This window comes from Mauremys mutica, chromosome 4 (assembly GCF_020497125.1).
Source record: "Mauremys mutica isolate MM-2020 ecotype Southern chromosome 4, ASM2049712v1, whole genome shotgun sequence".
Taxonomy (NCBI): domain Eukaryota; kingdom Metazoa; phylum Chordata; order Testudines; family Geoemydidae; genus Mauremys; species Mauremys mutica.
The window spans coordinates 151,207,446-151,234,776 of NC_059075.1; the positions used below are offsets into that span (position 1 = coordinate 151,207,446).

At 52.0% G+C, this 27,331-nt stretch overlaps 2 protein-coding genes and 1 pseudogene across 6 annotated transcripts in view; 2 read left to right on the plus strand and 1 right to left on the minus strand.

Annotated features, from left to right (window-relative positions):
* Positions 1 to 27,331, plus strand: part of LOC123368289 (integrin alpha-D-like) — a 128,219-nt gene that overhangs the window by 36,952 nt on the left and 63,936 nt on the right. The window lies entirely within an intron of this gene.
* Positions 4,677 to 27,331, plus strand: part of LOC123368162 — a 33,749-nt pseudogene continuing 11,094 nt past the window's right edge.
* LOC123368348 (zinc finger protein 572-like) lies at positions 7,695 to 25,759 on the minus strand. 3 transcript variants are annotated; one of them, XM_045013102.1, is made up of 2 exons: positions 24,089 to 25,759; positions 7,695 to 7,829 (listed from the first exon to the last, which is right to left on the minus strand). In XM_045013102.1, the coding sequence occupies exon 1, from the start codon at positions 25,284 to 25,286 to the stop codon at positions 24,351 to 24,353; it is 936 nt and encodes a 311-aa protein (XP_044869037.1). In that variant the 5' UTR covers positions 25,287 to 25,759; the 3' UTR covers positions 7,695 to 7,829; positions 24,089 to 24,350. The 3 variants fall into 3 exon arrangements, with proteins under 3 accessions (XP_044869037.1, XP_044869038.1, XP_044869039.1); XM_045013103.1 differs by lacking the exon at positions 7,695 to 7,829 and adding an exon at positions 12,904 to 13,034; XM_045013104.1 differs by lacking the exon at positions 7,695 to 7,829 and adding an exon at positions 13,325 to 13,423.

A 27,331-nucleotide genomic window follows, 5' to 3' on the forward strand; every position in this document is an offset into this window, starting at 1 on the left:
GGTTAACAGTGTCTCTGCCAAGCAGTGTTGCCTCTAATTTGCAGATTGAATTTTGCTATGTGCACCAATATGGAGGTAATGTGTGGCACATCACCTTCATATTGCTGCACAGAACAAAATTCATGTGGTGGAGGTGGGGCCGTGGGGTTCAGAGTGTGGGAGGGGGCTCAGAGCTGGGGCAGAGAGTTGGGGTGCGGGGGAGGGAGCAAGCGCTCTGGCTGGGGGTACAGGCTCTGGGGTGGGGCTGGGGATGAGGGGTTCAGGGTATGGCCTGGGCTGGGCCAGGGGAGGGGCTCCTCTCCCCCTACTGCGGCAAGTCCAGGGCAGGTCCACGCTGGGGATGGCGTAGAGGGGCCAGGGACACCTTTCCCCGCCACGGCAGGTCTGTGCTGAGGAAGAGGCATCTTCCCCCCACCGCAGCCCAGAGCCCCTGCATGGGACTTAAGAGGCAGTGACCCCGCAGCTTAGAGGGAACTTAGGTGCCAAGTTCATGTACCAGACAATGAACTTGCAGGCAAATGTCTGCCTGACTTTTGCTCATAGCATAACTTTTGCTGACTTTGGTTCAGGCTTCAGGCCTTGCACCAGGCCCCATGTTCCAGGCTCTTTCTACTACATGGATGTTTCAGGCACAACATCCCTATTCCTCACTGCTGTCAAACCCTCTTATCTTGTGCTAGGTCAGGACGTGCCTGTGCTAATCATCCCCAGTGCCTAGTACTTCTGAGGAATGCCTGTGTTTTAGCAATGCTAACAGTACCTTTTCATATACGGGACAGTGCACTTGTAAGCATCTGCTTTAATACATGGCCTGATTTTGGTCAGTGGCAGATTAATGTGTCCAGGGGACCCAGCCAATTTGGGGCCCCCCGCAGGAGCGCCAGAACCTGTGAAGAAGGTGGAGGGGCCACCAGAACCAGAACTGTGGTCTCGCCTTCTGCTCCTCCTCTTTCCCCCAAGACCCCACCCCTGGCCAGAGCTGGGCTGTCGTAAGGGCTGCCCATGGAGCCTGGGCCACTGTGGGGAGCCCCGCCCGGACCCTCCACCTGCCCGAGAGCAGCCCCGAGCTTGTGTCTCTACCCTGAGGGAGCGCCGCCCAGGGCAGGTGGAGCGTCTGGGGCTCCCCAGAGGGACCTGGGCTCCCTAGGATGCTTTTACTACTGCCTGGTTCTGGCTTCTGGCCTGGCTGGGGAGCATGGCCTTGGGGGGAGAGGAGAGGAGGGGCTCTGTGGCAAGGGGGGGCTAAGGCCCACCTCACCCCCCCGACCGGGAAGAGACCTGCGCCACCGGCAGGGGCTGTGATTTGCTGGGGGTGGGGAGGAGCTGGTCAACTTATCACCTCCTCCGCCGCAAAGCACGGCCCGTGCCCCAGTCGCTCTGTGCCTGCCCCAGGCTTCTATGCCCATGTTAAAAGGGGGGAACATGGCCCCCCAATTCCAGTGGCCCTGGCCCCCCAAGGTATGAGGGGCCCAAATGTTCTTTGTGCCCAGAACCGCCGTAAATCTTAAACTACCTCTGCTTTGGTTCATGGCATGGTCTGACTTTGGTTCACTGCTGTGGTTCAGGCCTCAGGCCCTGCACCAGGCCCAGTGCTCCAGCCTCTCTCACTCTTTACTACAGTGGGGTTGGTCAGCCCTGGCAAGAACGACTATGTCAACCTCCGTCCCAGCCTGATGCCCCCAAACAGTAGCTCCCTCCCCCTTTGCACCAGCCCCTCAGCATGCCCACCCCATTGCCTCTCCGGATCCGCTACACTACGTGGACTCAGAGCATCCTGGGGGAGGGGGCTATGAACCAGGACTCCGGGGTTCTAACCCTGGCTCTGGAGGGAGACTGGGGTCTAGATGGTTACAGCAGGTGGGGCTGAGAGCTGGAACTTCTGGGGTCTATCTTTGGCTCTGGAGGGGGAGTGGGGTCTAGATGGTTACAGCAGGTGGGGCTGAGAGCTGGAACTTCTGGGGTCTATCTTTGGCTCTGGAGGGGGAGTGGGGTCTAATGGGTTACAGGAGGGAGAAAGGGCTGGGAATCAGGACTCCTGGGTTCGGGTTCCAGCTCTGGGACAGGAGTGAGGTCTGTTGGTTTATGGCGGGGGTGATGCTGAATCTCTCTGGGTCTCAGTTTCCCCACCTATAATAAGGAGAGAATAATAATATGCTGTGAGCTGTTTGGGGCAGAGCCTGTCTCTCACAATTTATCTATGCAGTGCCCAGCACAATGACAACCCTGATCTCACCTGAGGCCTCGACGTGCTCTTGTAGTACTTCTAATAAAACCAGCCTCTCAAAGTCCTTTGCCTGACTTGTCTGAATTCTCATGGGCCCTTGATCTTCTGCCCCTCCCCCCCCGTTCCAGCACCCCTGGGTGCCAGTTTGTACCCATGCGGATGATTAACCACGGGAACACACTCCCCAGGGGTGTATTCGCTGTCCTTTGATGGCATCCGCACCAGACTGGAGGCTGGTCTGGAAGATGCTTTGGCCAAAGAGAAGCGATTGGGCTCAGTACAGGGGTGACCGGGTGAAAATCTTTGGCTCAAGCTATTCAGGTCAGCTTAGATGATCCAATGGTGCCTTCAGTTTGTCTCTACAGATCTATGAAGGAATTTCCCCCACGGGTGGGGAACTCTTCCCAAAGTGCCCACTGCAGAAATTAGGCTTGGTTTGGGCTTAATTGGCTTGTGAGTTGCTTGTTGTCTAGTTTATAGCTTGTTGCTTCTTGTAGCTTGTTGCGGCTGCTGCTGCTTTTTTATTTATTTATTTTTGATCGGCTCCTGGCAAGTGGGGGCAAGGGAGGAGAGAGTTGGGGTGCACAGAGGGCCCAACACAGTCCCAGACTGCAGGCCGGGGGCGGGGGATCTAGTCACGTAGAGTGTTGGGGTTCTTAGGGATTGGCTTGTTTTGAAACTCAAAAACTTGAGTTTGGGCTTCTTGTGACAGTCGGGTGCTTATGGACCCAGGGTGAGAGTTGGCAACTGTGTTTCTCGCACCATCCCCTGCTGCCGCTGGCTTTGGGCAGAGCTGGGGCGGGGGGCAGCATTGGCCTGATCCAGGGAGACGGCTCTGGATTTCCCTGTTGGGAGCTCCCCTGCGGGCTGGAGAATGAGAGGGTTAAAACCAATGAGCTCTGAGCCTGGCCACTTCCCAGAGCGGTGCTGTAAGGGGCGGTTGTAAGCAGTGCAGGGACCTTAGCTCCTTCCTGTCCAGCCCCCTGCACCTCGCCTGGATTCGGAGTCACTCCCTGTGCGCAGGGGCGAGTCCCCGTCTGCAGCGGGGCCGGGCGGTGAGTGGGGGCGCTGGGAGCGGGGGGGAGAAGCAGCCAGAGGCGGCTCCAGGGAGGGAGAGAAACGGCAGCAGAGGCAGGAAATCGCTGCCTGGAGGAAGAGGCGCCGGGGGCGAGGGGATCGTGAGCCAAACTGTGGCTGGGACAGAGAAACACCCTCCCGCAGCCAGCTGCAGGGAAAGCGTGTGTGTGTCACATACCCAGCAGGGTGCCCCCAACTCGGGCAGCGCACAGATATTAGCCACACTGGGTTGGGTCACCAGGGGCCTAGTGGTTAGAGCGGGGGGCAGGACTCCTGGGTTCTCTCCCTGGCTCTGGCAGGGGAGTGGGGGCTGGGAGCCAGGACTCCTGGGTTCTGCCCTCAACTCTGGGAAGGCACTGGGGGCTTGTAATTAGATCGGTGAAGATCTGTGTATCAGGATCTAGGACAGGGGTTCTCAACTGGGGGTCGTGAGGTTATTACATGGGGGTTGCGAGCTGTCAGCCCCCAGCCCCAACTCCGCTTCGCCGCCATCATTTCTAATAGTGTTAAATATTTAAAAAAGCATTTTTAATTTATAAGAGGGGGGGGGGGGTCGCACTCAGAGGCTGCTGTGGGAAAGGGGTCACCAGTACAAAGGTTTGAGAACCGCTGATCTAGGAACAGGACGCAGGTGAGGAGTCTGTAGCCCAGAGGGCTGGTTTGCCTTTATTATATTCACTGCTTTGCATTATATTCAGCCACAGGCGCCTGCTTCCTCCTTTCCCTGGAGGTGCTTGACACACCCCCCCCAGCCCTGCCCCCACTCATGGGCAGCAGGTGCTGGCTGGTGGACACTAACCCCCAGCTGCCCCCCCCTCCCCCCGCTGCAGCTCCACCCCCTTCCCTTGCAGGAGTCCTGAACCCCCCCTCTGCAGGGCCACCCCCCCCCGTACCTCCAGCCCCCCCAAGCGCAGGGTGGGCAGCCTGAGCGCCTCCAGCTCCCCAACTCAGCACCTGGGCCCCCCCAGCGCTAGGCAGCCCCAACCCCCCAAGTCCTGGCCGCCCTAGCTCCAGCCCCAGCAGTGCTGAAGAGGAGCAGCAGCCTGGGCTGGGGCCAGGGGGAAGGGCAAGGAGGAGGCGGCTTCGGAGAGGAGCATGGCTGGGGCCATGTGGGGTTGTTAGAGGAGGCAAAGCCTTCCCCAGCCTATTGGATACACCACCCAGGCCCCCACTCCACCCCTTCCCCAAGGCTACGCCCCACCCCTCCTCTTCCTGCCCCCACTCCGCTCTCGCCCCACCTCTTCCTGTCCAGTTCCATCCCCTCCCCAAGTGCGCCCCGTCCCCGCTCCTTCCCCCCTCCAGTGCCTCCTGCACACCATGGAACAGCTGATCACACCCAGACCAGGAGGGAGAGGGAGGAGTTGATCAGCAGGGAGGCACTGGGGGGAGGGGGGTCACTGGCTGCCGGTGGGTGTTTTCCGTGGGGTCTCCAGCGCCTGTGTATTCAGCAGTAATTGCAAGGAACCTACAGGCCTGAATCCTGTAAGACGTGAGCTTCAGCCAGTTTGCATAAGGCCTGAGGCCTATGAACTCTGAACAGCTAAACTTTGCGCAGATAAACGGCCCAGTGGAAAACTCCAAGTATTTGGGGAGCTGAAAATAGAGTGTATAAGGGGAAGTTCTGACCACGGGTACATGATCCAACTTCAGAAGTGTCATGGCAACAAATTTACATACATAACAGGTACATGTGCTACATCCGCAGATACCTAACCACTAAAGGGCCACGGAAACAAATTGACATATATGATGATAAGTTGAGATCACTGATATACTAACCCACAGAAGAAAGACAGTCCAAAATTGGAAAGGCGAGGATATACAAATAAGGAAAAAGGGAAATATCCCTACTGAATATGCATCAAACATAGTGTCGGCAGCGTATCATATTACAAAAGTTTCATCCAGCCTAGGAGCGGTAGGAGACAGAGATGATGTCCTTGGGTTGGCCACTGGAGATGACGGGGAAGTTGATAGTAATGTTCTGCAAGGGATGGTGAGAGTATATGGCTGTGGAGCGGTACATTCTGTAGTATCTCTACCTACCTTACTGAGTGGGGTGTTTGTGACTGTACCAAATGTATTAATAAACCATATTTATCAATATAGAAGAGTTCCTATAGTGTGAGTGTTGCAACTGTGCACACTGGGGTTCCCAACTATATAATAATTTAAATAATACAGGGCCTGATCTTGGGGGCAAGAACCTGTCAACCCTCAAAGTGATAATTGGGGATTCTTAAGTTATATATATAATCTGTAGATCGGGCTACAAGTCCTAACAATGATACTTTTTTGGTTGATTTTCACTTCACATGGCCAGGAGGGGACCCGGGCGTGCAGAAGTACGTAGGTGATAGGAGGGAAAGAGTCACCAACTTTGGGGGCGCCTGGGCTGGGTCTGTGTCTCTCCCCACAACACTGGGGCTGGGGACGGGGGGCTGGGAGGGACTGTTCCTGTGTGTCTCATTCCTTCTGTGGCTCTAATTTCTCTCCCTAGAGGTGATCATCCCCTGGGCTGATCTCATCCCCCCTTGGACGTGTCCCCCACCCCTGTACGGATGGTGCTGCAGGGGGTCCATTGCTGACGCCAGGCGATCCCCAGGGAGATACGGCTGCGCTCCGGCTCAGAGACGGGCCATGGCTGCCCAGGTGGCTCCCCCAGCCGCTCTCAGGCTCCAGTTCCAGCCCCCACCGGGATGTGGCCTGGTTCCCAAAGAGGAAGTGGAAGAGCCAGATGCCCACAGAGCCGTCGACATGGAGATGCATCGTCTGCGCTTCAGGGGGTTCCGCTACCAGGAGGCTGAGGGGCCCCGGGAGGCGTACGGCCACCTCTGCCTCCTCTCCCGGGCGTGGCTGAGGCCGGAGCAGCGCTCCAAGGAGCAGATGCTGGAACTGTTGGTGCTGGAGCAGTTCCTGAGCATCCTGCCCCAGGAGATCCAGAGCTGGGTGGGGGGGTGTCACCCCCAGACCGGGGAGCAGGCCGTGGCTCTGGCAGAGGGTTTCCAGTTAGCCAAGCAAGAGCCCGGAATATGGCAGCAGCAGGAGGTAAGGATGTGAAATCATTAGGGAGTGGGACACGGGGCCTTTCCCCTCTAGGGGGCGCCAGCTCCAATCCACCCATGAGGCAGAGGGGACTGGTTGGCTGAAGGGGGTCTGGGAATGGGACACGGGCCCTTTCACCTTGGGACGGGGAGGCGCTGGCTCTGATCTGGCCCCAGGTCAGGGGACTGGCTGGCTTTTCCTCCTAGATGGGGGGGACGGGGTGGCTCATGGGGGTGGGGAATGGCACAAGAGCCTCCGGGTCAGGAGTTCCCATCTGACGGTTTGAAGGCTGGCGGGGAAGGAGTGGATCTGGCTAGAGTTGCAGCTCCTGGTGACCACACTGAAGCAGTGCTTAGGCCATAGGTGAAGGGAGAGACTGTGGCTTGCAAAACTGTGCTAGTACTAGAGAGGCAATTTCCATACAAGGAATGGAATCCTGCTGAGGAATGTGAAAGCAGCTTGCAAACAGATGGATTAACAAAATGGGAATTGCTTTACTACTCCACTATGATTGTATAAGGTGGCTGTGCAAAGCAAATAAGGCAGATGTATATCCATGAACGGTACTCTCCAAATTCTTTGTACTTGTACTACCATTTCCACTTTGCTGTGGAAACCTCATGGGAGCTAAATGGTTGCAATCGCTGTGCTGCTTACCTGTGCCTCTGTTCTCTGGATGTTTGGAAGCTTAGCAGGACCTGTCAGAATGAGGATATCTGAGGCTTGCGAAACCCAGAAGCCTCCGGGTATCTGTCTGGCTACAAGACACCTCTGTGTCTGGCAACTCGTAAATGGAGCTACGAGAAAATCGATGAGGTCTCGGTGTTAACCAATCTCATATCCATAATGCCAATCTATATCAATAGCATGTGTTATAGTCATGCTTTATGTGACTATGAATTGTATTCATATTAAGCTCTTCCCAGGGTGCTTTTCAGTTATGCTAAGATTGGTTAACTGAGGGCACATATGAAGTGTTGCAATTTCAGTGTCAGGTACAGAGACAGGATAAGATTAATAGTTTTGTTGATGCTTAACAAACATCTGTTCAGTACCAAGGCACGTGTCTCTAAGGGTTGATGACCTTTAGAGAAATATGTTCAAAACAAGATAAGAAACTGGTGAGGACTGGTATGTCAACCTTCGTTAATATCATGAGATGAGTAGAACTTTCCTTTTGTTGTAAACAACTCAGGAATAAATACGATTGGAGGTAAGCCAATAATTTCAGGACAATCTGGATCACTGCAAAAACGGTCTTCCAGATCCGATTGATGATGTATTAACCTTTGCCTTTCTGTGCTGTGCTTTTTGGCCTCTGACTAATGAAGCCTGATTGAGCCTGGTTGTGGGATGGCTAAACTGAACCATAACATGCCGATCGGGGGCCCTTGTTGTTCCAGGAGCTGGTGATGTGGAAGGAGGAGACTGTGTGTTCCTCTGCGGCAGGGCAGGCAGAGCTGGATCCAGGACAGGGCAAGATCTGCAGGGAGGTTAAGGAGGAGAATAAGGAAGACACTCTCATTTTGCTGGGTGAGGAACCATTTTAGGAGCTGGGGGGTGGGGGTTGGCAGGAGTGACTGAGTACTCAGGCTGCATCGGGGGCATTACATTTCTGGGGAAGTGGCTTGTGGAGCCCCCAGGCCCAGCAGCACGGAGATGGTCACCCTCCAAATGGTGATGCTGCGTCTTCCCAGCAGAGACCAGGGCTGGGGTTAAAATTGGGGCACGTTCTCCATACAAAGCCCTAGGGGGAGATTTCACCAGGTGCGTCTCGCCCGTTTCCTCCCCACCAGAAGGATTCACCATCCCCGACCCAGCCGCGATCTCCCAGATGGAGCCCGAGGAAGAGCCGAGGGTCCCGAATCTCCAGGGCTCTGAGGAAAGGTTGATCCCGAAAGGCGGCCGCCCAGGTGAGGAGTGAGCGACACCGGCTGGGAGTGAAGGGAACAGGTGGGATCCCAGCCAAGCCAGCGGGAGCCCCCCCGTTCTGCCTCCACTCGCTCTGTATCGTCCCCAGCAGGTCCCTGTCCTCATGGCAGGTGTCACTGCCGGATCCCACCCCCAGGCAGGAGCCCTCCCCTCCCCCAGCCTTTCTCTAAAGGCTCAGCTGGGATGTTAGGGCAACCCCAGCCCCTCCTCTCCCCTTGGGGAAGGGTTTGGGGGTTTCACTTCCTGCCCATCAGGTTTTCTGCTCAACGACAAACTCCTTTGCTGCCCCGTCTCACCCCCGCACAGGGAACGAGCCCCGGCTGGATTCTCTCTCTCTCTCTCTCTCGTAGCAGGTGCCAGGACAGATGAGGGGAATCCCCAGTGGGAAGGACCCGTGGGAGCTGAGCCACCTGGGACGTCCCGGAGCCCCGAGCAGGGAGATGCCTGTGGGACAGCATGGCTGCAGGGAGACCCCCCAGGGGAGGAGAGACCTGCTGGGTGTGATGACCCCCAGCCTCAGGGAACCCACATGGGACACAAACCCCGTAAATGCCCCGACTGCGGGAAGAGCTTCAGGTGGAACTCGGCGCTCCTCCACCACCAGCGATCCCACACGGGGGAAAAACCTCATCAGTGCAGGGAATGTGGGCAAAGTTTTGGGCAGAAATCCACCCTGACGAGGCACCTGAGGATCCACACTGGAGAGAGACCCTATACATGTCCCCAGTGTGGGAAAAGCTTTAGCCAGAAGTACAGCCTGTCCCAGCATCAGATGACGCACCAGCAAGAGAGACCTCACAAATGCACCGCATGCGGGCAAAGCTTCGCTCTCAAATCGTACCTTGTTCGACACTTGGTGAAACGCCACATGGGACAGAAACCCTATAAATGCCTCCATTGTGGGAAGCAGTTTGCTTGGAGCTCAGACCTGAGGAAGCACCAGACAACCCACACGGGGGAGCGCCCCTACAGATGCCCCCAGTGCGGGGTAGGGTTCACTCAGAGGTTCAGCCTCCTAACGCATCAGAGGACCCACCTGAACGAGAGACCCTACAAATGCCCCCATTGTGACAAGAGCTTCAACAGGCGATCGGGGCTTGTCAAGCATCAGAAGACCCACACGGGGGAAAAACCTCATGAGTGCACCGAATGCGGGCAAGGCTTCAGGCAGAAATCAAACCTGACTAGACACCTGAGGATCCACGCTGGGCAGAGACCCTACAAATGCACCAAATGTGGGAAAAGCTTCACTCAGAAATCGAACCTGGTTCAACACTTGATGAAACGCCACGTGGGAGAGAAACGTGATGCAGCAAATGTAACTTCAGATTTGGTAGCTCTAGCATTGCGATAGGGACTCCACACACGGTGTGGTACTTCCTGTGCTTGGAGAGGGGCACTTCTTCCCCCATATGTATTAAAAAGTACAAGGTTTAAAGAGCCTGGGTGGGTAGTAGCGGCTTATCAATGGTGACAAGTGTGAGAATTGGGAGCACAGGCACCAGCTTCCCATTTTCCTTGGGGGTGCTCAACCCCCGCTCAGCCCCAGGCCCCACCCTTCCCCACTCCTTCCCCACCTCTTCCTGCCGTTGTGCACCCTGTCCCCTCTCCTCCCCTCCCAGTGCCTCCTGCATGCTATGGAACAGCTGATGACGGGGGCCAGGAGGCGGTGGGAGGGAGGGGAAGGAATTGATTGTCGGGCTGCCGGTGGGTGGGAGGCACTGGGGTGGAGGAAGGCGGGATCTTGGCTGCCGGTGGTGCTAGACACCCGCTAACTTTTCCCATGGGTGCTCCAGCCCTTGAGCACCCACAGCATCAGCAGGGCCACCCAGAGGATTCAGGGGGCCTGTGGCAAAGCAATTTTGGGGGCCTCTTCCATAAAAAAAAGTTGCAATACTATAGAATACTATATTCTCGTGGGGGCCCCTGTGGGGCCCGGGGCAAATTGCCCCACTTGCCCCCCCACACTCTGGGCAGCCCTGAGGGTCAGAGCCTATGTTTGGGAGGAAGGAAGAGATCTTTCTCCAGGGGTGGGAGGGGGAGATAGTTAGGGGGAGTTTCAAGGTTAGATGATTGGATGTTGGAGAGAAGTGATCACAAGGGCACTAGTGGTAGAAAACTAGAGCAGAGACTGGCAGTGGAGGTACGGACCATTTGGAAAGTGGGATGACGTAGGCGTGGGAATACGTGTGTGTTTCTGTGTGCGTGCGTGTGTATCTTTTAAACACGTCTTCAGGCACGTCTACCCCGTGAGGTTTACTAGTATAATTATCCCTCTCTGGGAATACCGGTTATAACTTCCCCAGTGGACACGCTTATTCCGGAATAAGTGTGTCCACCCAGGAAGTTAGAGTTATAATTAGACTTGTATGCGGACGCCTGTAAAATACCCTGTGCTGACCAACCCTCACTGGGGGAAGTTTAAGGTGACAACCGAGTAGGAGTAAATCAGTCGTGCCACACCCAGACAGCAGTTTGCTACCATGCTCCTAACTGGCAAGTAGCATTATGGGATAAAAACGCAGCTCGTTGTCACAGAGCACATGGTGAGCAATGGGTTACCAACCATCCCGTCTTAGCCTGCGGCTTCAGCGCTGAGCCGCTCCGTCTATCGCAGGGCTCCTGTAAGTGGTGGGCACACGGCGGTTTTCCTGTGTGGCTGCTTCCTGTAACTGGTGATTCACAACCTACTTCCTCGCCTAGCTCTGCATCCCACAGTCCACTGTGAGTGTCTGAACTAAATAACGTCCTTGTGGGAGGGAGCTGCTGCTTGGCCAGGACAGACAGCCCAGGATATTTCACTGTTTACTCCTACAAACGCCGCTGGGCCGAGTGCTGGGTGTGAACCCAGTTTTCTCTGCAGTGTAAATGGGGCGTCGGCCAGTCGGTTTCATAGGGATTGAGCAGGACGGTGTCCCAGAAGTGTGGGACTTTTAGGGGAGGGGATTGCAGGGGCACCACGAATCAGCCATTCTTTTTCCTTTCCCAATAGGCTGATGGAACCAAACAATCACTACTTTACCTGATCAACCCTGCGTGCTGTTCATTAAGCATGAGTGTGCCCTGTGAAGGCAGCTGTACCTATTGCAGAACAGCGAGTTGGTGTATTTCTTTGGCTGTGCTGGGGACTGCTGTGACCCTGCCGCTTCCAACAAAAGACCCCTCCCCATCCCCCACCCCATGGCTCCTCACTAGGGAACACAGTGCTTTGAGTCTGGAAGGTGGAGGGGGTGAATCCCTTGTTTCTGAAAAATGGATCCCCTTGGAGTCTCCTCAGCTGCCTGCTCACTGCCGTCCGCTGGGAAGAGACTGGGGGTATGTCTACACCCCACGTGCTACCGCAGCACAATTCCAGTGCTGCAGGTCTGCTGGTGTAGTGCAGATACTACAGTGATGGAAGGGGGTTTTCTGTCACTGTAGCAAATCCACCCCCTCGAGCGGCGGTAGCAAGGTTGGCAGAATTCTTCTGCCAAGATTTCAAGACATTTTTCACAGCCCCGAGCGATACAGCCAGGTCGATGTCAGTTTTGATGTAGACCAAGACTGAGATATGAGTCTCTTTCCCGTTGCCCCTCGCCAAAATCAGCTCTCTTTTCTTTCACTATCTGCCATGACGTTGTTCAGTCCCCATAGGAACAAGCCACACTGGTGGGCCAGAGGCCAATATTTAGGCCCTTCGTAGGTACATGAAAGAAATCCAGTAGTGGAGAAAGGTGGCATAATTTGCCCCTCATCCAAGTGTCTTCCTAATCCTGTCAGCTAGTTGATGGGTTGTGCCCAGAAGCAGATTCCTCCTAAAAACATTTTTCACTTGGGCTAATAGCGTACCTAGGGAGGTTCTCATTATCCATGTGGCTATCCGATCCTCCACTGAGCTCCAGGCCTCAGTGCTATCTAGTGGAAATGAGTTCCACAGGTTAATAATGCATTGTGTGTAAGTATAGGTGTGTGTCTGTTTGCGTGTATGAAAGTAGAACCTACATTTTGATGAATTTTCTCCCTGTGAAGATACTTATACAATGAAGTCACCCCTTTACCTTTCTGATAAACTAAACAGAGTGAGCCAAGTCCCTCCGTGTAAGGCATCGTTTCTAGCCCCTGAATCATTTTTGTGGCTCTTCTCTGCACCCTCTCCAGTTTGTTAACATCCTTGGACATTGTTTTCTAGTATTGGTCTCCCCAAAGCCACGCAAAGAGGTCAAATCACCTCCCCCCTCGCCGCTCCTGTTTAAACAGCCATGGATGGCACTGGCCCTTTTTCCCCAGAGCATCTCACTGGGAGCTCATGTCCAGTGGCCTGTTGACAATGACACCAGAATCCCTGTCAGAATCAGTGCTTTCCATGAGACAGTCCCGCGTGGGGTCAGTAAGGCCTGTATTCTTTGTTCCCGGGGGGATACCCTTTCATCTGGATGTATTGAAACACATTGTGTTTGCATGTGCCCAGTTTACCAAACAGAGCAGATCCTGCCCACGTTCCCACCAGCGTCACCAGCTCCCATCCGGCCCCAGGGCAGCAGGACTGGCTGGCTAATGGGGGTGGGGAATGGGACAGGAGACCATTCTCTTCTAGGACCGCATGGCAGGAGCTCCCATCGGATGGTTTGTTGGCCGATGGGGAGCGAGTGGGTCTGGCGGGGATTGCAGGTGCTGAGCGGGGGTCTTTGTTGTTCCAGGAGCCGGTGACATGGGAGGAGGAGGCTGCGTGCTCCTCCAGGGCAGAGCGGGCAGCGCTGGCCCCAGAGCAGGGCAAGATCTGCAGGGAGGTGAAGGAGGAGAATAAAGATGAGCCTCTGATCTCACCGGGTGAGGAGCACTTTCCCCTCAGGGATTAGCAGCTGGGGTGGGGGGGAAGGGAGGTTCTGAAGCCCGTGTGATGCCTTTGGGGCATTGGCCTCTGGATCCCCCAGACCCAGCAGCACAGAGACCATCACCCCACAATGCAGATCCCACTTCCCCCCAGCAGAGAGCAGGGCTGGGGTTAAAATCAAGGAGCAGTTGTCTGTACTGAGCCCTGGGGGGAGATTTCACCGAGCGCCATCTCGCCTGTTTCTTTCCCCCGGGCAGGATTCCCCATCCACGACCTGGCCATGGTCTCTCAAATGGAGCGAGGGGAAGAGCTGAGGGTCCCGGATCTCCACGGCTCTGAGGAAAGGGAGACCCTGAGAGGCGCCCGCACAGGTGAGGAATGAGCGACGCTGGCTCAGAGACTGTCCAGGAGGGAAGGGAAAAGCTGGGATCCCAGCAAAACTGCCAGGGTTTCCCCCTATCTCCCTTCTGTTCTACCTTGTCTCTGTCAGTACCGTCCCCAGCAGGTCCTTGTCATCACAGCAGGTGACACTCCCAGATTCCCACTCCTGGCAGGAGCCCTCCCCTCCTCCAACTTTTCTCAGAGGGCTCAGCTGGGCCATTGGGGCAGAACTGGCCCCTCCGCTCCCCTCAGGGAAGGGTTTGGGGGATTTGTTTCCTGCCCATCAAGTTTTCTCCTCAGCAACAAACCCCTGTGCCCCTCTCCCCGGCACAGGGAACGACCCCGGCTGGATTCTCTCTCTGTCCCAGCAGGTGCCAGGACAGAGGAGGAGAATCCACAGCAGGAAGAGCCTGCAGGAGCAGAGCCGAATGAGATGTCCTGGAGCCCTGAGTGGGAAGACCCCAGCGGAGCAGGATGGCAGCAGGGAGACCCCATGGGTGAGGAGAGACCTGTTGGGTGTGATGATCATAATCCTCAGAGAGCCCACGTGGGACAGAAACCCCATAAATGCCCCGACTGTGGGAAGAGTTTCAGGGGGAACTCGGCGCTCCGCCATCACCAGCGATCCCACACGGGCAAAACACCTCATCAGTGCAGGGAATGTGGGCAAAGCTTTGTGCAGAAATCAAACTTGACTAGACACCTGAAGGTCCACACGGGGGAGAGACCCTACACATGTCCCCAGTGTGGGAAAAGCTTTAGTGAGAAATGCAACCTTTCCCAGCATCAGTTTATGCACCGGCAAGAGAGACCTCACAGATGCACTGCATGCGGGCAAAGTTTTGTGCAGAAATCGACCCTGACCAGACACCTTAAGGTCCACACTGGGGAGAGACCCTACACATGTCCCCAGTGTGGGAAAAGCTTTCGTCAGAAGTACAGCCTGTCCCAGCATCAGTTAAGGCACCGGGAAGAGAGACCTCACAAATGTACCACATGTGGGCAAAGCTTTGCTCTCAAATCATACCTCGTTCACCACTTGATGAAATGCCACATGGGAGAGAAATCCTATAAATGCCCCGATTGTGGGAAACTGTTTGCTCGGAGCTCGTATCTTAGGAAGCACCAAATGACCCACATGGGGGAATGTCCCACAGATATCTCCAGTGCAGGGTAGGGTTCACCCAGAGATTCAACCTTCTGGTGCATCAGAGGACCCACACAGGTGAAAGACCCTACGGCTGCTTGGACTATGGGAACAGCTTCAGTTGGAGACTGGGGCTTGTCCAGCACCAGAAGACTCAAATGGGGGAAAAGCCTCATGAGTGCACTGAATGCAGGCAAGGCTTCAGGCAGAAATCAAACCTGACTAAGCACGTGAAGATCCACACCAGGGAGAAGCCCTATAAATGTCCCCAGTGTAGGAAAAGCTTTTGTTAGAAGATTGCCCTTTCCCAGCATCTGGTTATACACACCGGCAACGGAGCCCTCACAAATGCAGCAAGTGTTGGAAAGCTTCACTGTCAGATCAAACCTTGTTGAACACCTGATGCCATAAATGTAAGTTCAGATGAAATGTGATCTAGCATCGCAATAGGGACTCCACACAAGATAGAAACCATTGGCATGGTACTTCGTTTTCTTGGAGTGGGGCACTTCTCCACTAATATATATTAAAAATTACAAGGTTCAAAGTTCATGGATAGGTAGTAGCGGCTTATTTATGGTGACGGGTGTGAGATTTGGGAGGGGGAAGGAGCTGGTGAAGGAAGGAAGAGATGTTTCACTGGGGCGAGATGGTTAGTGGAAATTTCAAGGTAATATTATTAGGTATTAGAGGGAAAGTGATTGCCAGGGATTGGCAGGAATCAAAAACAGAGAGAGCCTGGTTGTGTCTAGGGACTTATGGTGATATAATTAACCAGGTATATTTGTGATGGTAAAAGTCCCCATGTAGACGAGCCCAAATAAGATCCACCTGGACAATAAGAAAATGGTTCATATCATGTGAGACACTGTGTCTAAGAGAGTGGTTCTCAAACTTATTGTATTGGAGAACCCTTTCACACAGCAAGCCTCTGAGTGCGACCCCCATTATAAATTAAAACCACATTTTTTTAAATTAACACCATTTTCAATGTTAAATTTATAACCATATTGTTTAAAATGAATTGACCTTTTCTCAACGCTTTAAAATTAAAGCACATTTTTATCGAATTATTGTTCTACGCAGAAAAAGTTAGTTTGTAAAATAGTGACTGCTTACCAGTGGGAGGGTGCTGCTGTGAAACCTGCCCCAGCCAGTCTGCTATGAAAAGTGAGATTTGTATGTTTAATTTCACTTTTCACAGCCTCCCTGCTCTGAAGGCAGCGCTGCCGCCAGCAGCAGTGCACTAGGGTGCTAAGTCTGCTGTGAAAAGGGATTATTAATAAAGTTTCTTCATGCCCCTCACCAGAGAATCTCAGGCACACCTCCCAGTTGGTGCACCATTGGTCTAGCCCACCTCAGCCCCCGCACTGGGAAGAGGCTGGCACAGCCCCTGACTCGTGACCCCCATGTAATAACCTCACACACACCCCCGTTTGAGAATTCTTGCTTTAAGACACTTGTCCACAGATCAGCCACGGTCTGGCGTTCCACTTCTTCCCCAAAATAGAACCTAAAATGGCTGAATGAGATTATTGTTAATTGCCTAAGCAAGAATCTCACTCATAGTTGTCATATAGGTAAAATCTCATTCTCACTCCCAATATAGCTAAAAAGACCTCCAAAAAGTCACCAAGTAGGGTGATACCCTGCTTCCCCATGGCACACTGGGAGTGGATCAAATGATGGGTGGGGAAGCTGGCAGACTGATAGGGCAAACTGTTACCCCGAGAACCAAAGCACATGTTTTCACCCCAAAAGCAAAACTATAAGTCTGTTGTGCTAGTCAATCAAATATATCACGGATGATCTGTTTTGTCCTATCAATATGTCTTCAACCCCAAATTTAGAAACTGCACACTTGTCTGCTCTGTGAATCTGATAAACTCTCTCTCTATGCGGATAGTGTCTTCTGGGCTATTGTGAGAACTAAATAGTATGAAATGCGTCTATACAATCAAAGAACGTATGGAATTTATCCACCAAATTTAGAAGACTATAATGGATTTTGTTTGTTTTCTTGGTACATGGTGGTTGCACTCCAAAAGCAATAGGCATTGGATAGCACGAAACGGAAGATTGAAAGATATAACCACCTCACCAGCGTACAGCCTTGAATTATTAAAAGAAATTGCTTAAAAGGGGTGAAATTCCAATAAACAACATCACAAGATGGGCGAGGTGATAAGTTATTTTTACTGGCCATTTGCCAAGGGAGTGCTCAGATTTCAGCTTAGTTTCTCCGCTGTTTCCAGGGGTATCCAGTAGATGGCGGTAGTGTACAACAAAAGTTTTCATTCCTTTTCCTATCAGAGTCTTTTTGTTTGATTCATTTCAAGGATTGTATTTCATATTCGCCTGCCTCATTTATTGCATGCAGTGTAGTTGTAGTTCGTAGTTGTAGTCGTATTGGTCCCAGGATACTAGAGAAACAAGGCTACTCTCATTCCCGTGCTGCTGCTGGTGGCAGCGCTGCCTTCAGCACAGGGAGGCTGTGAAAAGTGAAATTAACAAACATACAACTATCACTTTTCACAGCAGACTTGCTAGCGCAGAGGTCACAGCAGCCAGCAGCAGCGCAGAAGGAAGGGTGGCAATGGGGCACTAAGTCTGCTGTGAAAAGTGATACTGACAAAATTCCTTTGCGCCACATCAACCGTATTAAACAGGAATTATTTTCAAAATAACTTTTCTGCTTAGAATATTTCAGTAAAAATGTGTTTTAGTCTTAAGCTGGTCAAATAAAAGATATCACTTCACCCATCTTGTTTCTCTTGTATCCTGGGACCAACATGGGTACAACTACACTGCATGCAATAAATCAGGCAGGTGAATATGAAATACAATCCTTGAAATGAATCAAACATAAAAAGACTGACAGAAAAAGGATTGAAGACTTTTGATGCACACTACCGCCTTCTATTGATTACCCATGGAAGCAGCAGAGAAACTGAGCTGAAATCTGAGCACTCGGTTGGCGAATGACCAGTAGAAATTACAGGGAGGCCCCCCTCCAACAAGGACTGGAGTCAGGGTGACCTCAGTTTTATAGATCCTGTGGGAGGAGTCTAGGATTGACTGAACCCCCAAAGAAGCTGCAGTAGCCCCAGATGTTTGGAAGCATTCTCCCCCTTATCCAGGGTTAACAGGATAAGAAGAAGAGGTGAGATTTCATTTCAAAGATTGTATTTCCCCTTCTGTTCTGTAACATAAACTGAAGGTTGTATTGAGTAAGTCAGTATTCTCTAGTGAGACATCACCTAACAACACTATAGATTTTCACTAATGCTATAAGCACGCTCTCCTTTATAAACGCAAACAAACTGGCCTGCGAGAGATCTAAAACAATAACTTTAATCAATTGCTTTTAATAGTCTAAATTTGTCTCTTTTGAACCAATCTATTCAAGTGGCCGCGATCACGCTCTTCAAAGTGCCTTAAAGATAAGCACCTCCTTGGATCTGCCATAATGTGTCAGGTACTAAAGTACCGATGCCTGATGTCATAATAAATGTCATAAGAAAAGTTGGTGACTTGTATCGTTCATTGATAATGCCTGCAGCACCTCAGTGCTCGCAAGACTGTATTGTGTATATTCAGTACATCCCCAGAATGGTGGTTGTATCTACACTGGATTGGTGAATTGTTGGTTCTACATTAGGGTGGTTCTCGGTGAATTCATACATTCTTGATTGGTTAAGAATAACCAGTGTCCTGATTGGAGAGACACTGTTCAAGTTTAATGTTGACCTGAAGAGAACCTAGTGTTAAATGACTGAACTAGCATTCTCTGCATTCAATAGGAAGGGATTATCCTATTAGATTCCATTCTAATATTGGCCACACCCCCAATCCAACGGATCTAGTTTGCTTTAAATCTAACTGGCACATTGGCAAATTAATAAACTAACCTTCTTTCACACTTTCAGCAGGACTAAATCAGTCATGCCCCACTCACACAACAGCTTTCTACCATGCACTAACTGGCTAGTGTGCTATTGGCTGAAGATACAGCTCATGTCCACAAATAATGTTGATAATGTTACCAACGGTGCATCTGAATCATAGAATCATCGAATCTCAGGGTTGGAAGGGACCTCAGGAGGTCATCTAGTCCAACCCCCTGCTCAAAGCAGGACCAAACCCAACTAAATCATCCCAGCCAGGGCTTTGTCAAGCCTGACCTTAAAAACCTCTAAGGAAGGAGATTCCACCACCTCCCTAGGTAACCCATTCCAGTTCTTCACCACCCTACTAGTGAAAAAGTTTTTCCTAATGTCCAACCTAAACCTCTCCCTCTGCAACTTGAGACCATTACTCCTTGTTCTGTCATCTTCTACCACTGAGAACAGTCTAGATCCGTCCTCTTTGGAACCCCCTTTCACATAGTTGAAAGCAGCTATCAAATCCCCCCTCATTCTTCTCTTTTGCAGGCTAAACAATCCTAGTTCCCTCAGCCTCTCCTCATAAGTCATGTGCTCTAGCCCTCTAATCATTTTTGTTGCCCTCCGCTGGACTCTCTCCAATTTATCCACATCCTTCTTGTAGTGTGGGGCCCAAAACTGGACACAGTACTCCAGATGAGGCCTCACCAGTGCTGAATGAGGGATGTGATCATTCCCCTCTAATCTGCTGGAAATGCCCCTACTTATACAACCCAAAATGCCATTAGCCTTCTTGGCAACAAGGGCACACTGTTGACTCATATTCAGCTTTTCGTCCACCGTAACCCCTAGGTCCTTTTCTGCAGAACTGCTGCCCAGCCATTCGGTCCCTAGTCTGTAGCAGTGCATGGGATTCTTCCGTCCTAAGTGCAGGACTCTGCACTTGTCCTTGTTGAACCTTATCATATTTCTTAACTCACAGCTTCCATCTCTAGCTGCTCAGTCTATCTCAAGGCCCCTGCAGGTGCCTAGGCACACAGGGATTTTCCTGTGTGGTAGGTACCCTCAACTGGTCATTCAAGTCCTACTCCCGCCCATGACTGCATCCCAGTCTGCTGAGTGTGTCTGAAAAACAAAACAAAACAACCCTGCCCACCACGCCTGAAAAACATAGTCCTTGCTGCATGGCCAGTGTGGAATAGCTGCCCAGGATGTTTCACAATTTACTCTGAAAAACACATCTGCAGAGTGTGAACTGGAAAACAGAAAACGCCCCGTTTGACTTGTAACTGGTAAAGCCTGAGAGTCCCTCCAACCCGTTACAAAATCCCAGTTCTCTCTGCAGCGTGAATGGGGCCTTGGCCGGTGGGTTTCTTAAGGACGGTATCCCAGAAGTGTGGGGCTTTTAGGGGACACTGAAGGGGAGAGGACTACAGGGGAATGAGAATCTGCCTTTACTTATCCTTCCCAAGAGGCTGATCGAACCAAACGCTCACTCCTTGACCTGATTAACCCTGTGCGCTGACACCTGATGTTGCCCTGTGAAGGCAGTTGTGCCTACTGCAAAACAGCAGGTTTGTGTATATTTTTGGTTGTTCTGGGAACAGCTGTGACACCACAGCTCCCAACACAAGCTCCCCCCCACCCTCTGATGGCTTCTCACTAGGGAACACATTGCTTTGTATCTGGAAGTTTGTGGGGTAAATCAGAAGAATCTCTAAGCAAGCTCCTTGTCCCCTGCCGCCTGCTCACTTCCATCCGCTAGGAAGAGACTGGGAGTACATCTACACTACACATGCTACCGCAGCACAACGCCAGCGCGGCAGCTATGCCTCTTGCTGTATATAGAGATCAAGTCACCTCCCTCCTACTCACTTCTCCTCTTTGTACATTCAAGGATCGCATTTTCCCACACAGTGTATATAGCCTTGCTTGTATCTTGTGCCCTATGTTGTGTTCCATAGATGCCGAGTCCTTTGCCTGTAACCTGAGCTACCTGATACCGTCACTATCATCAGCATCTCCTTTCTCCAAAACTAAGTTTGGGTAGGTGGGTGGTTATGAGTGGATTCCATCCACACCTATTTTGAGCCCCCAACTTTCAGCCTGTTGTGGGGTTGCCTGGATGGTTTTAGATACCGTGTTGTACCACTTTCTCCTTGGATGCCCGGGGCCTCTCCCTCCATGCACTGGTATACAGAGAACAATTGTAGATCGTCAGTATGGGGTCATTCTGGCATGATGGCCAAACCCCTTGTAGTTGTCACTGAGCTCTGCCTGGCAATGCATGAATGGGAACTCCTCTCCTGGAGCCAGGCAGCTTAGGTGCCTCAGCTGTGTCTTGGGAGAATGAGCTAAGCTGGTGCCTCGCTCCCCACAAAATAGCCAGAGGAGGAGCTGCCCACCTTGCAGGGGTTAGAGCACTCACCTCTGACAGAGTAGACATCTGTTCAAATCCTCTCCCCTCTGCCCAAGTGGGGAATTGAACATAGGTCTCCCACATCCCAGGCAAGTGTGTGAACCACTGGGCTAGAGAGTAGAGTCACCCACCTTGTCCTCCTCCAGACAGATTCTGAATAGGCCCTGATCCAGTAGTTCGCCTCTGAGCACACCTACCGGATCAGGACCCACCCTCACCTACCATCTTCCCTGATTCATGAATCACTCCAGGGGTTCGATTGGATATCACCATCCAGATGCCTAGGATAAGGCAGCTGTGCACATGCACAAAGGCAGAGGTGTAGGCCCCTAAGTAATTTTTACCCAGAAAATGCAGCTGCTGAGTTTGTTTAGGTGCCTAAAGGGTTTGGCGGGAGTTTTGGGAATTGCAAGCGGAGCCTAGAATTGAGATGTCGACCTAAGTCTTTACAAAGAGGAACAAAGGAACCCAGAGAATTATAGACCAGTCAGCCTCACTTCGATAGCTGCAAAGAGATGGGAACAAATTATTAAACAAACCATCAGTCTGTAAGCACCTGGAGGATAATCAGGTTTATAAGGAATAGCCAGCATGGGTTTGTCCAGAACAAATCACACCAAACCAACCCGATTTCCTCCTTTGACGGGGTTACTGGCCTAGTGAAAAGGGGGGACACAGTAGATGGGAAATAGCTTGATTTGAGGTAGGCTTTTGACACAGTTCCACATAACAATTTCATAAGCAAACTAGGGAAATGTGGTCTAGATGAAGCTACAATAAGGTGTGTGCACAACTGACTGAAAGACCGTACTCAAAGTGTAGTTATGACTGGTTTGCCGACAATCTGGGAGGGCATATCTAGTGGGTACTGTAGAGGTCGGTCTTGGATCTCACAACTATTCAATATTTTCATTAATGACTTGGAGAATGGTACTGAATGCACATGTGTAAAGTTTGCAGACGATACCAAGCCGGGAGGGGTTGCAAGTGTTTTGGAGAATTAGAAATCAGGATGATCTGGAGAATTGGTCTGAAATAAAGAGGATTAAATTCAGTAAGGACAAATGCAAAGTACTCCACTTAGGAAGGAACAATCAGTTCCACACATACAAAATGGGAAATGACTAGGAAGGAGTACTGCAGAAAAGGATCCCAGGGTCATAGTGGATCACAGGCTAAATATGAGTCAACAATGTAACACTGTAGCAAAAAAAGCAAACATCCTTCTGGGATGTTGTGATGGGATGTAGAAATCCCTCACTGGACAGTAGTGGATTCAAGAGCAGCTCCGGGCTCAGGAGGCCCCGCCCCTCCACCCTTGCTGAGCATGCTCCAGTTGGAGGCGGGGTTTAAAAGGGAGCCAGCGGCTCAATGGGGGCTGGACAGGGCAGGGAGAAGGACCTCCTCCAGGACAGAATGCAGCCAGGCCCTGTCTGGGAAAAGGAATGTCAGTGAGCGGAAGCCCCTATGAGTTGGAGGCAGGTAGGCAACCTGCAGACTGGTGCTTATGTGGACATCCTGCATCCTGGTGCAGGAAAAAGGAGGTAGGAAGTGGCCCAGAGAGGCTGCCTTAGTGCCTATCCCTGCACCTTCATGGGCCTCAAGAAGGGACCTATATGCCCACCCTTATTTAAATACCTCACAACTTGATTAATGTTGCCCACTAGTGCCCCATCCCCTTTCAGGGCTGAACCTAAATCTCTGAAAACCAGGAAGCACAAAGTCAAGGTACATGATCTTGAGGTACAAAAGAACCTTGGAGCTATTTGAGTCACGAAGCAAGTAGAGGGATTTTGAAAACAAATTCTAGCTGCCTCATTGTGGTGACGTCCATTGTGCTGGTTGCAACATCTGAATGCTCTGTGTGTGTATGTATCTGTGTGTTCATGTACTGTGATGCAATAAGCCTGAAAGAACACACTTTGCAGAGAACAGATCCCATCTCATGAGGGAATAATTTCTCCTGGGATTATTTTTAAATTTCCCACCCACTGTTTCTTAGAGGTGATGATGCATGCTGGGATTTTCCAAGGACCCTGGGGAAGTTAAATACCCAACATCCTAGCTGTAAAGAATTGCTGGATTTACAAGGAATAGTGAAGGGCATTCCCTCATCTGTGCATTTGATCTTTCCCTGTAAAACAAGAGTATTTATACTTAAAATTACTAAATAATTTCCTAAACAACCTAACATATGTCCACAGGATGGGAAGAACTTCCGCTATTGAGCCTTACAGGTGCTATTTTCAAAAGAGCTCAGCATTGCTCTAACTTCGCTTCCTTGGGAGGAGCAACTGAACAGGCTGCCCTGGGAAAGGGCCCATATCTCAGTGTCTGCCCTGGAGGTCACTGGGGAAGTGTCCCCAGAAGTAAGACACCCCATTCCTCTCCCTGCCTGTCCTTTAGTAAAGGCATTTGTGCATTGGATCCGGACTGTGTCCTGGCAGAAGGGGGTAGCAGTGTGGGAAGTTTGACACAGGGCAAATCTACACTACAAAATTAAGCCGACCCAAGTTGAGTACAGCCACTGCAGTAATTGAATCGGTTTTACACGTCCACACTACGCTCCTTGCATCGGCTGTGCACATCTTCAATAGAAGTGCTTGCACCAATTTAACTGCCAGGGTCGGGCATCGGGGGATGATTTCTGAAAGGCAGCAACTATCGATGTAAGCAATGCAGTGTCCACACTGACACTGCGTCAACCTAACTACATCAGCCTAAGCACTAACCCTCTCTCTCAGGGAGGCAGAGTTAAGTTGGTGGGAGCTACATGTCAGTATAGATGCTTACAAAGCGAGGTAGACGTAAGCTGCCTCACGTCAACCTACCTCTGTAGTGCAGACCAGGCAATTGTAGGGCACTGCTAACACCATTTGGTTCTGATCAATGGTACACAGGAACTGACCCTCAAGAGGACAAGATTAGCCTCACGGACATAGTTGATTCTCCCCCTTTTATGATCATGTGAAGAAAAGTTACATTCTACAAGAAAAGACAACTTCACGTTCAAGTTGAATTTAACAACTCAAATTGCACAAGATCAACACAATGGCTCTTCCAAAAATAAGGGGTAGAAAAGAAACTTACTCTCTGCCCCACTCTAACCCGGAGGCCCCACTCCTCTGCCACAGCAAAAGTCCTGTTCGGAGCTCTGAATGATGCTTACCTCCACGTTTATTTCTCAGGCCTGTTTCTGCTGTGGATCCTCTGATGAATAAGGTACATCCTGGGACTAAAGCTCTTTCATCAGTTGGAGCATTTAGAGGGTTGCCATGTGGATTTTCTGGTACCTACAAAGCTCCGAGCAGAGACAGAAGCTCTGGCTACAGTTGGGGCATTTACAGCATCTCTCCAATGCATGGGTTCACTCTCTAAAGAGCCCAGAGTGCTCACAGTAGCATCTCCCAGAACTGGGTCACCTGTCAGGTTTACTCCTGGGCGTGGGTCCTCAGATGCCTGCTAAAATTTGGCCAGCCGCTAAAGCTCTTCCCACAATCGGGACATTTGTAGGGTCTTTCTCCTGTGTGGATCCTCTGGTGGACAACAAGGCTGGAACTTACACTGAAGCTCTTCCCACACTCATCACATCTATAGGGCCGCTCCCCGGTGTGGGTTCTCAGATGCTGGGCATGGGTGGAGCTCTGACTGAAGCCCTTCCCGCAATGAACACATTTGTAGGGTCGCTCGCCTGTGTGGATGCGCTCATGCCGGGTCAGGACGGAGGGATCACTGAAACACTTCCCGCAGTGGGCACATTTGTGGGGTTTCTCCCCCGTGTGGATCCGCTCATGTTGGATCAGGACTGAGAGAACGGCAAAGGCCTTCCCACAGTGGGGGCATTTGTAAGGTCGCTCCCCTGTGTGGATCCTCATGTGTCGAACGAGCATGGAGCGGCGTCCAAAAGTCTTCTCGCACTCGGGGCATTTATAGGGTCTCTCACCTGTGTGGACCCGCTGATGGTTGGTCAGGGAGGAGCTGTGGCAGAACACTTTCCCACAGTTAAGGCATTTGTAGGGTTTCAGGCCTGTGTGGATCCTCTGGTGCTCTAGGAGCTTGGAGCTTTCTGAGAAGTTCTTCCCGCACTCATCACATCTGTAGGGTCTCTCGCCCGTGTGGGTCCTGCAGTGCTTGATCAGGGTCGCGTTGTGCCCGAAGCTCTTCCCGCACTGGGCACATGTGTAGGGTCGCTCCCCCGTGTGGCTCCTCTGATGGCGAAGGAGGTTGGAGCTGTCAGCAAAACTCTTCCCACACTGGAGGCATTTGTAGGGTCGCTCCCCCGTGTGGGTTCGCTGGTGCCGCCTTAGGGTCGAGCTCTGCTTAAAGCTTTTCCTGCAGTCAGAACATTTATGGGGTTTTTCTTCCATGTCGCTACCCTGGGATGGAAGGAGGGGGTGGGGGTGTCTCTCTGGTGCCAACCAGCCCCGAACGGACTCAGACTGGGGTCTCTCCCTGCTCAGGGGTCTCCCCGCCAGTGGGCTGGGCAGCTCTGGAAAACACAGCTGATCTGGAAACCCCGCTCCGACTGCTCCCCAGAGCGGGCTCGGCTAGGGGGAGGGGCGGGCGGGGTCTCTCCGGCACCGGCCGCGTTTCGGCTCCGACCCCCCGGCCCTGCGACTGCTTCCTCCAGGCAGCGATGTCCCGCCTCGGCCTCTCCCCGGCGCCCCCACTCACCGCCCGGTAGCCGGGGCGAGCCCTTCCCGGGCCCGCTGCCTGCACACTGGGACTCGCCCCCTCACGGCGCTGCGAGCCAGGCTCGGAACCCAGGCGTCCGGAGCGCTCCCGACCTGCCCTAGTCCAGCCCCCTTATGGCACCACGTGCCCCGGGAAGGGGCGGGGTTCGGATTAACCCTTCCCTGCCCTGACGTCAGGCGCAAGCAGTGATTTCCCTACACCCCCCCCAGGGGGGGGTGTACACCCCCCCTGAATTTTCCCAACACCCCCCCCCCCTAGTTTTGTGAGCTAGTTACATACCAATTTAGTGACTGTTTGGAAATCTGAATTTAAACTGAAACATTAATACACACTTTAAAAGCTTATACAGTGTATGATAAAATATGTGTATCTGAAAAAGTATAATAGATTTGAAAAGTATGAACATAGACTAGCTTCCTTGCTTCCTTATACAGCTGTTTTTTTATGATGTCAGTGCATTCATTTCGGTGATGTTGGCCAACCTAATAATTTCAAATGCTGATTTGTCTTAGCAAAGTCTAAGGCTATGGCTACACAAAACACTAAGTGTAGTCAAAGCGCCAGCGCTGGGAGAGAGCTCTCCCAGCGCTGTCCGTACTCCACCTCCCTGTGGGGAATAACGTACAGCGCTGGGAGCCGCGCTCCCAGCGCTGGGGCTTTGACCACACTGGCGCTTTGCAGCGCCGCAATTTGCAGCGCTGGAGAGGGTGTGTTTTCACACCCTGCTGCAGCGCTGCAAATTTGCAAGTGTAGCCATGGCCTAAATGAGCTCTCCCTGACAGCTAGTGATGAGCTGGGGGCTAAGGTTTCAGGGGCAGATTATATTTACATTCACACCTAATCTACCTAGGTATCCAGCAAACAGAGCTGTGTTGTCCAAGTGATAGATTTTGGCTGGTGTTGGGTTACAAACCACTTGAATGTGGGGGGAAAAGGGATGAAATGTTGTTCTTATTGTATGAGTAAAGGGCAGTAGAACTGTGCTTAGCCTGTGATGATTTGAAGGCATCAAGAGAGAGGGTGGGGACCTGTCCCTCTCCACTGTTTAAAGACAGAGCTGATTAGGCTCCAATAGATAGTCTTTTGTTCTGTTAAGTGACCACTGCAGTTGAAATCACTGACAATCAGGTCTAAGGGCTTGGCTACACTTACAAATTTGCAGCGCTGCAGCAGGGTGTGAAAACACACCCTCTGCAGCGCTGCAAATTGCGGCGCTACAAAGCGCCAGTGTAGTCAAAGCCCCAGCGCTGGGAGCCGCGCTCCCAGCGCTGTCCGTTATTCCCCACAGGGAAGTGGAGTACGGACAGCGCTGGGAGAGTTTTCTCCCAACGCTGGTGCTTTGATTACACTTAGCGCTTCAAAGCGCTGCCGCGGCAGCGCTGCCGCGGCAGCGCTTTGAAATGCAAGTGTAGCCAAAGCCTAAGTGCTTAGTCCTGTTGTGGGGACAGTGTTCCTGTGGGTACAGTGTTTTTGTATAAGAGACAGCCCAGACTGCACTAGCAGCAAGGTTCCCGCACTGAGAGCTCAGCTGAAATCACTGAGCGCTGGTGGAACCTCAAGAGACCAACTCACAGAGGTCACAGTGGTAGGTGACAGCAGAAGGTGACTGTGCAGGGCCATTGGCAACAGAGCGGTGGAATGAACGGTGGCACAACGAACAGCCGTGGCCAGAGCGAACTGTGCCTTTTTGTCCCCCACCTAGAAGGTGTACTCACGT

What these genes read in the sequence shown, in the direction of transcription:
- LOC123368348 (XM_045013102.1), bottom strand. Translation starts at nt 25,286, where the DNA reads ATGGAAGAAAAACCCCATAAATGTTCTGACTGCAGGAAAAGCTTTAAG.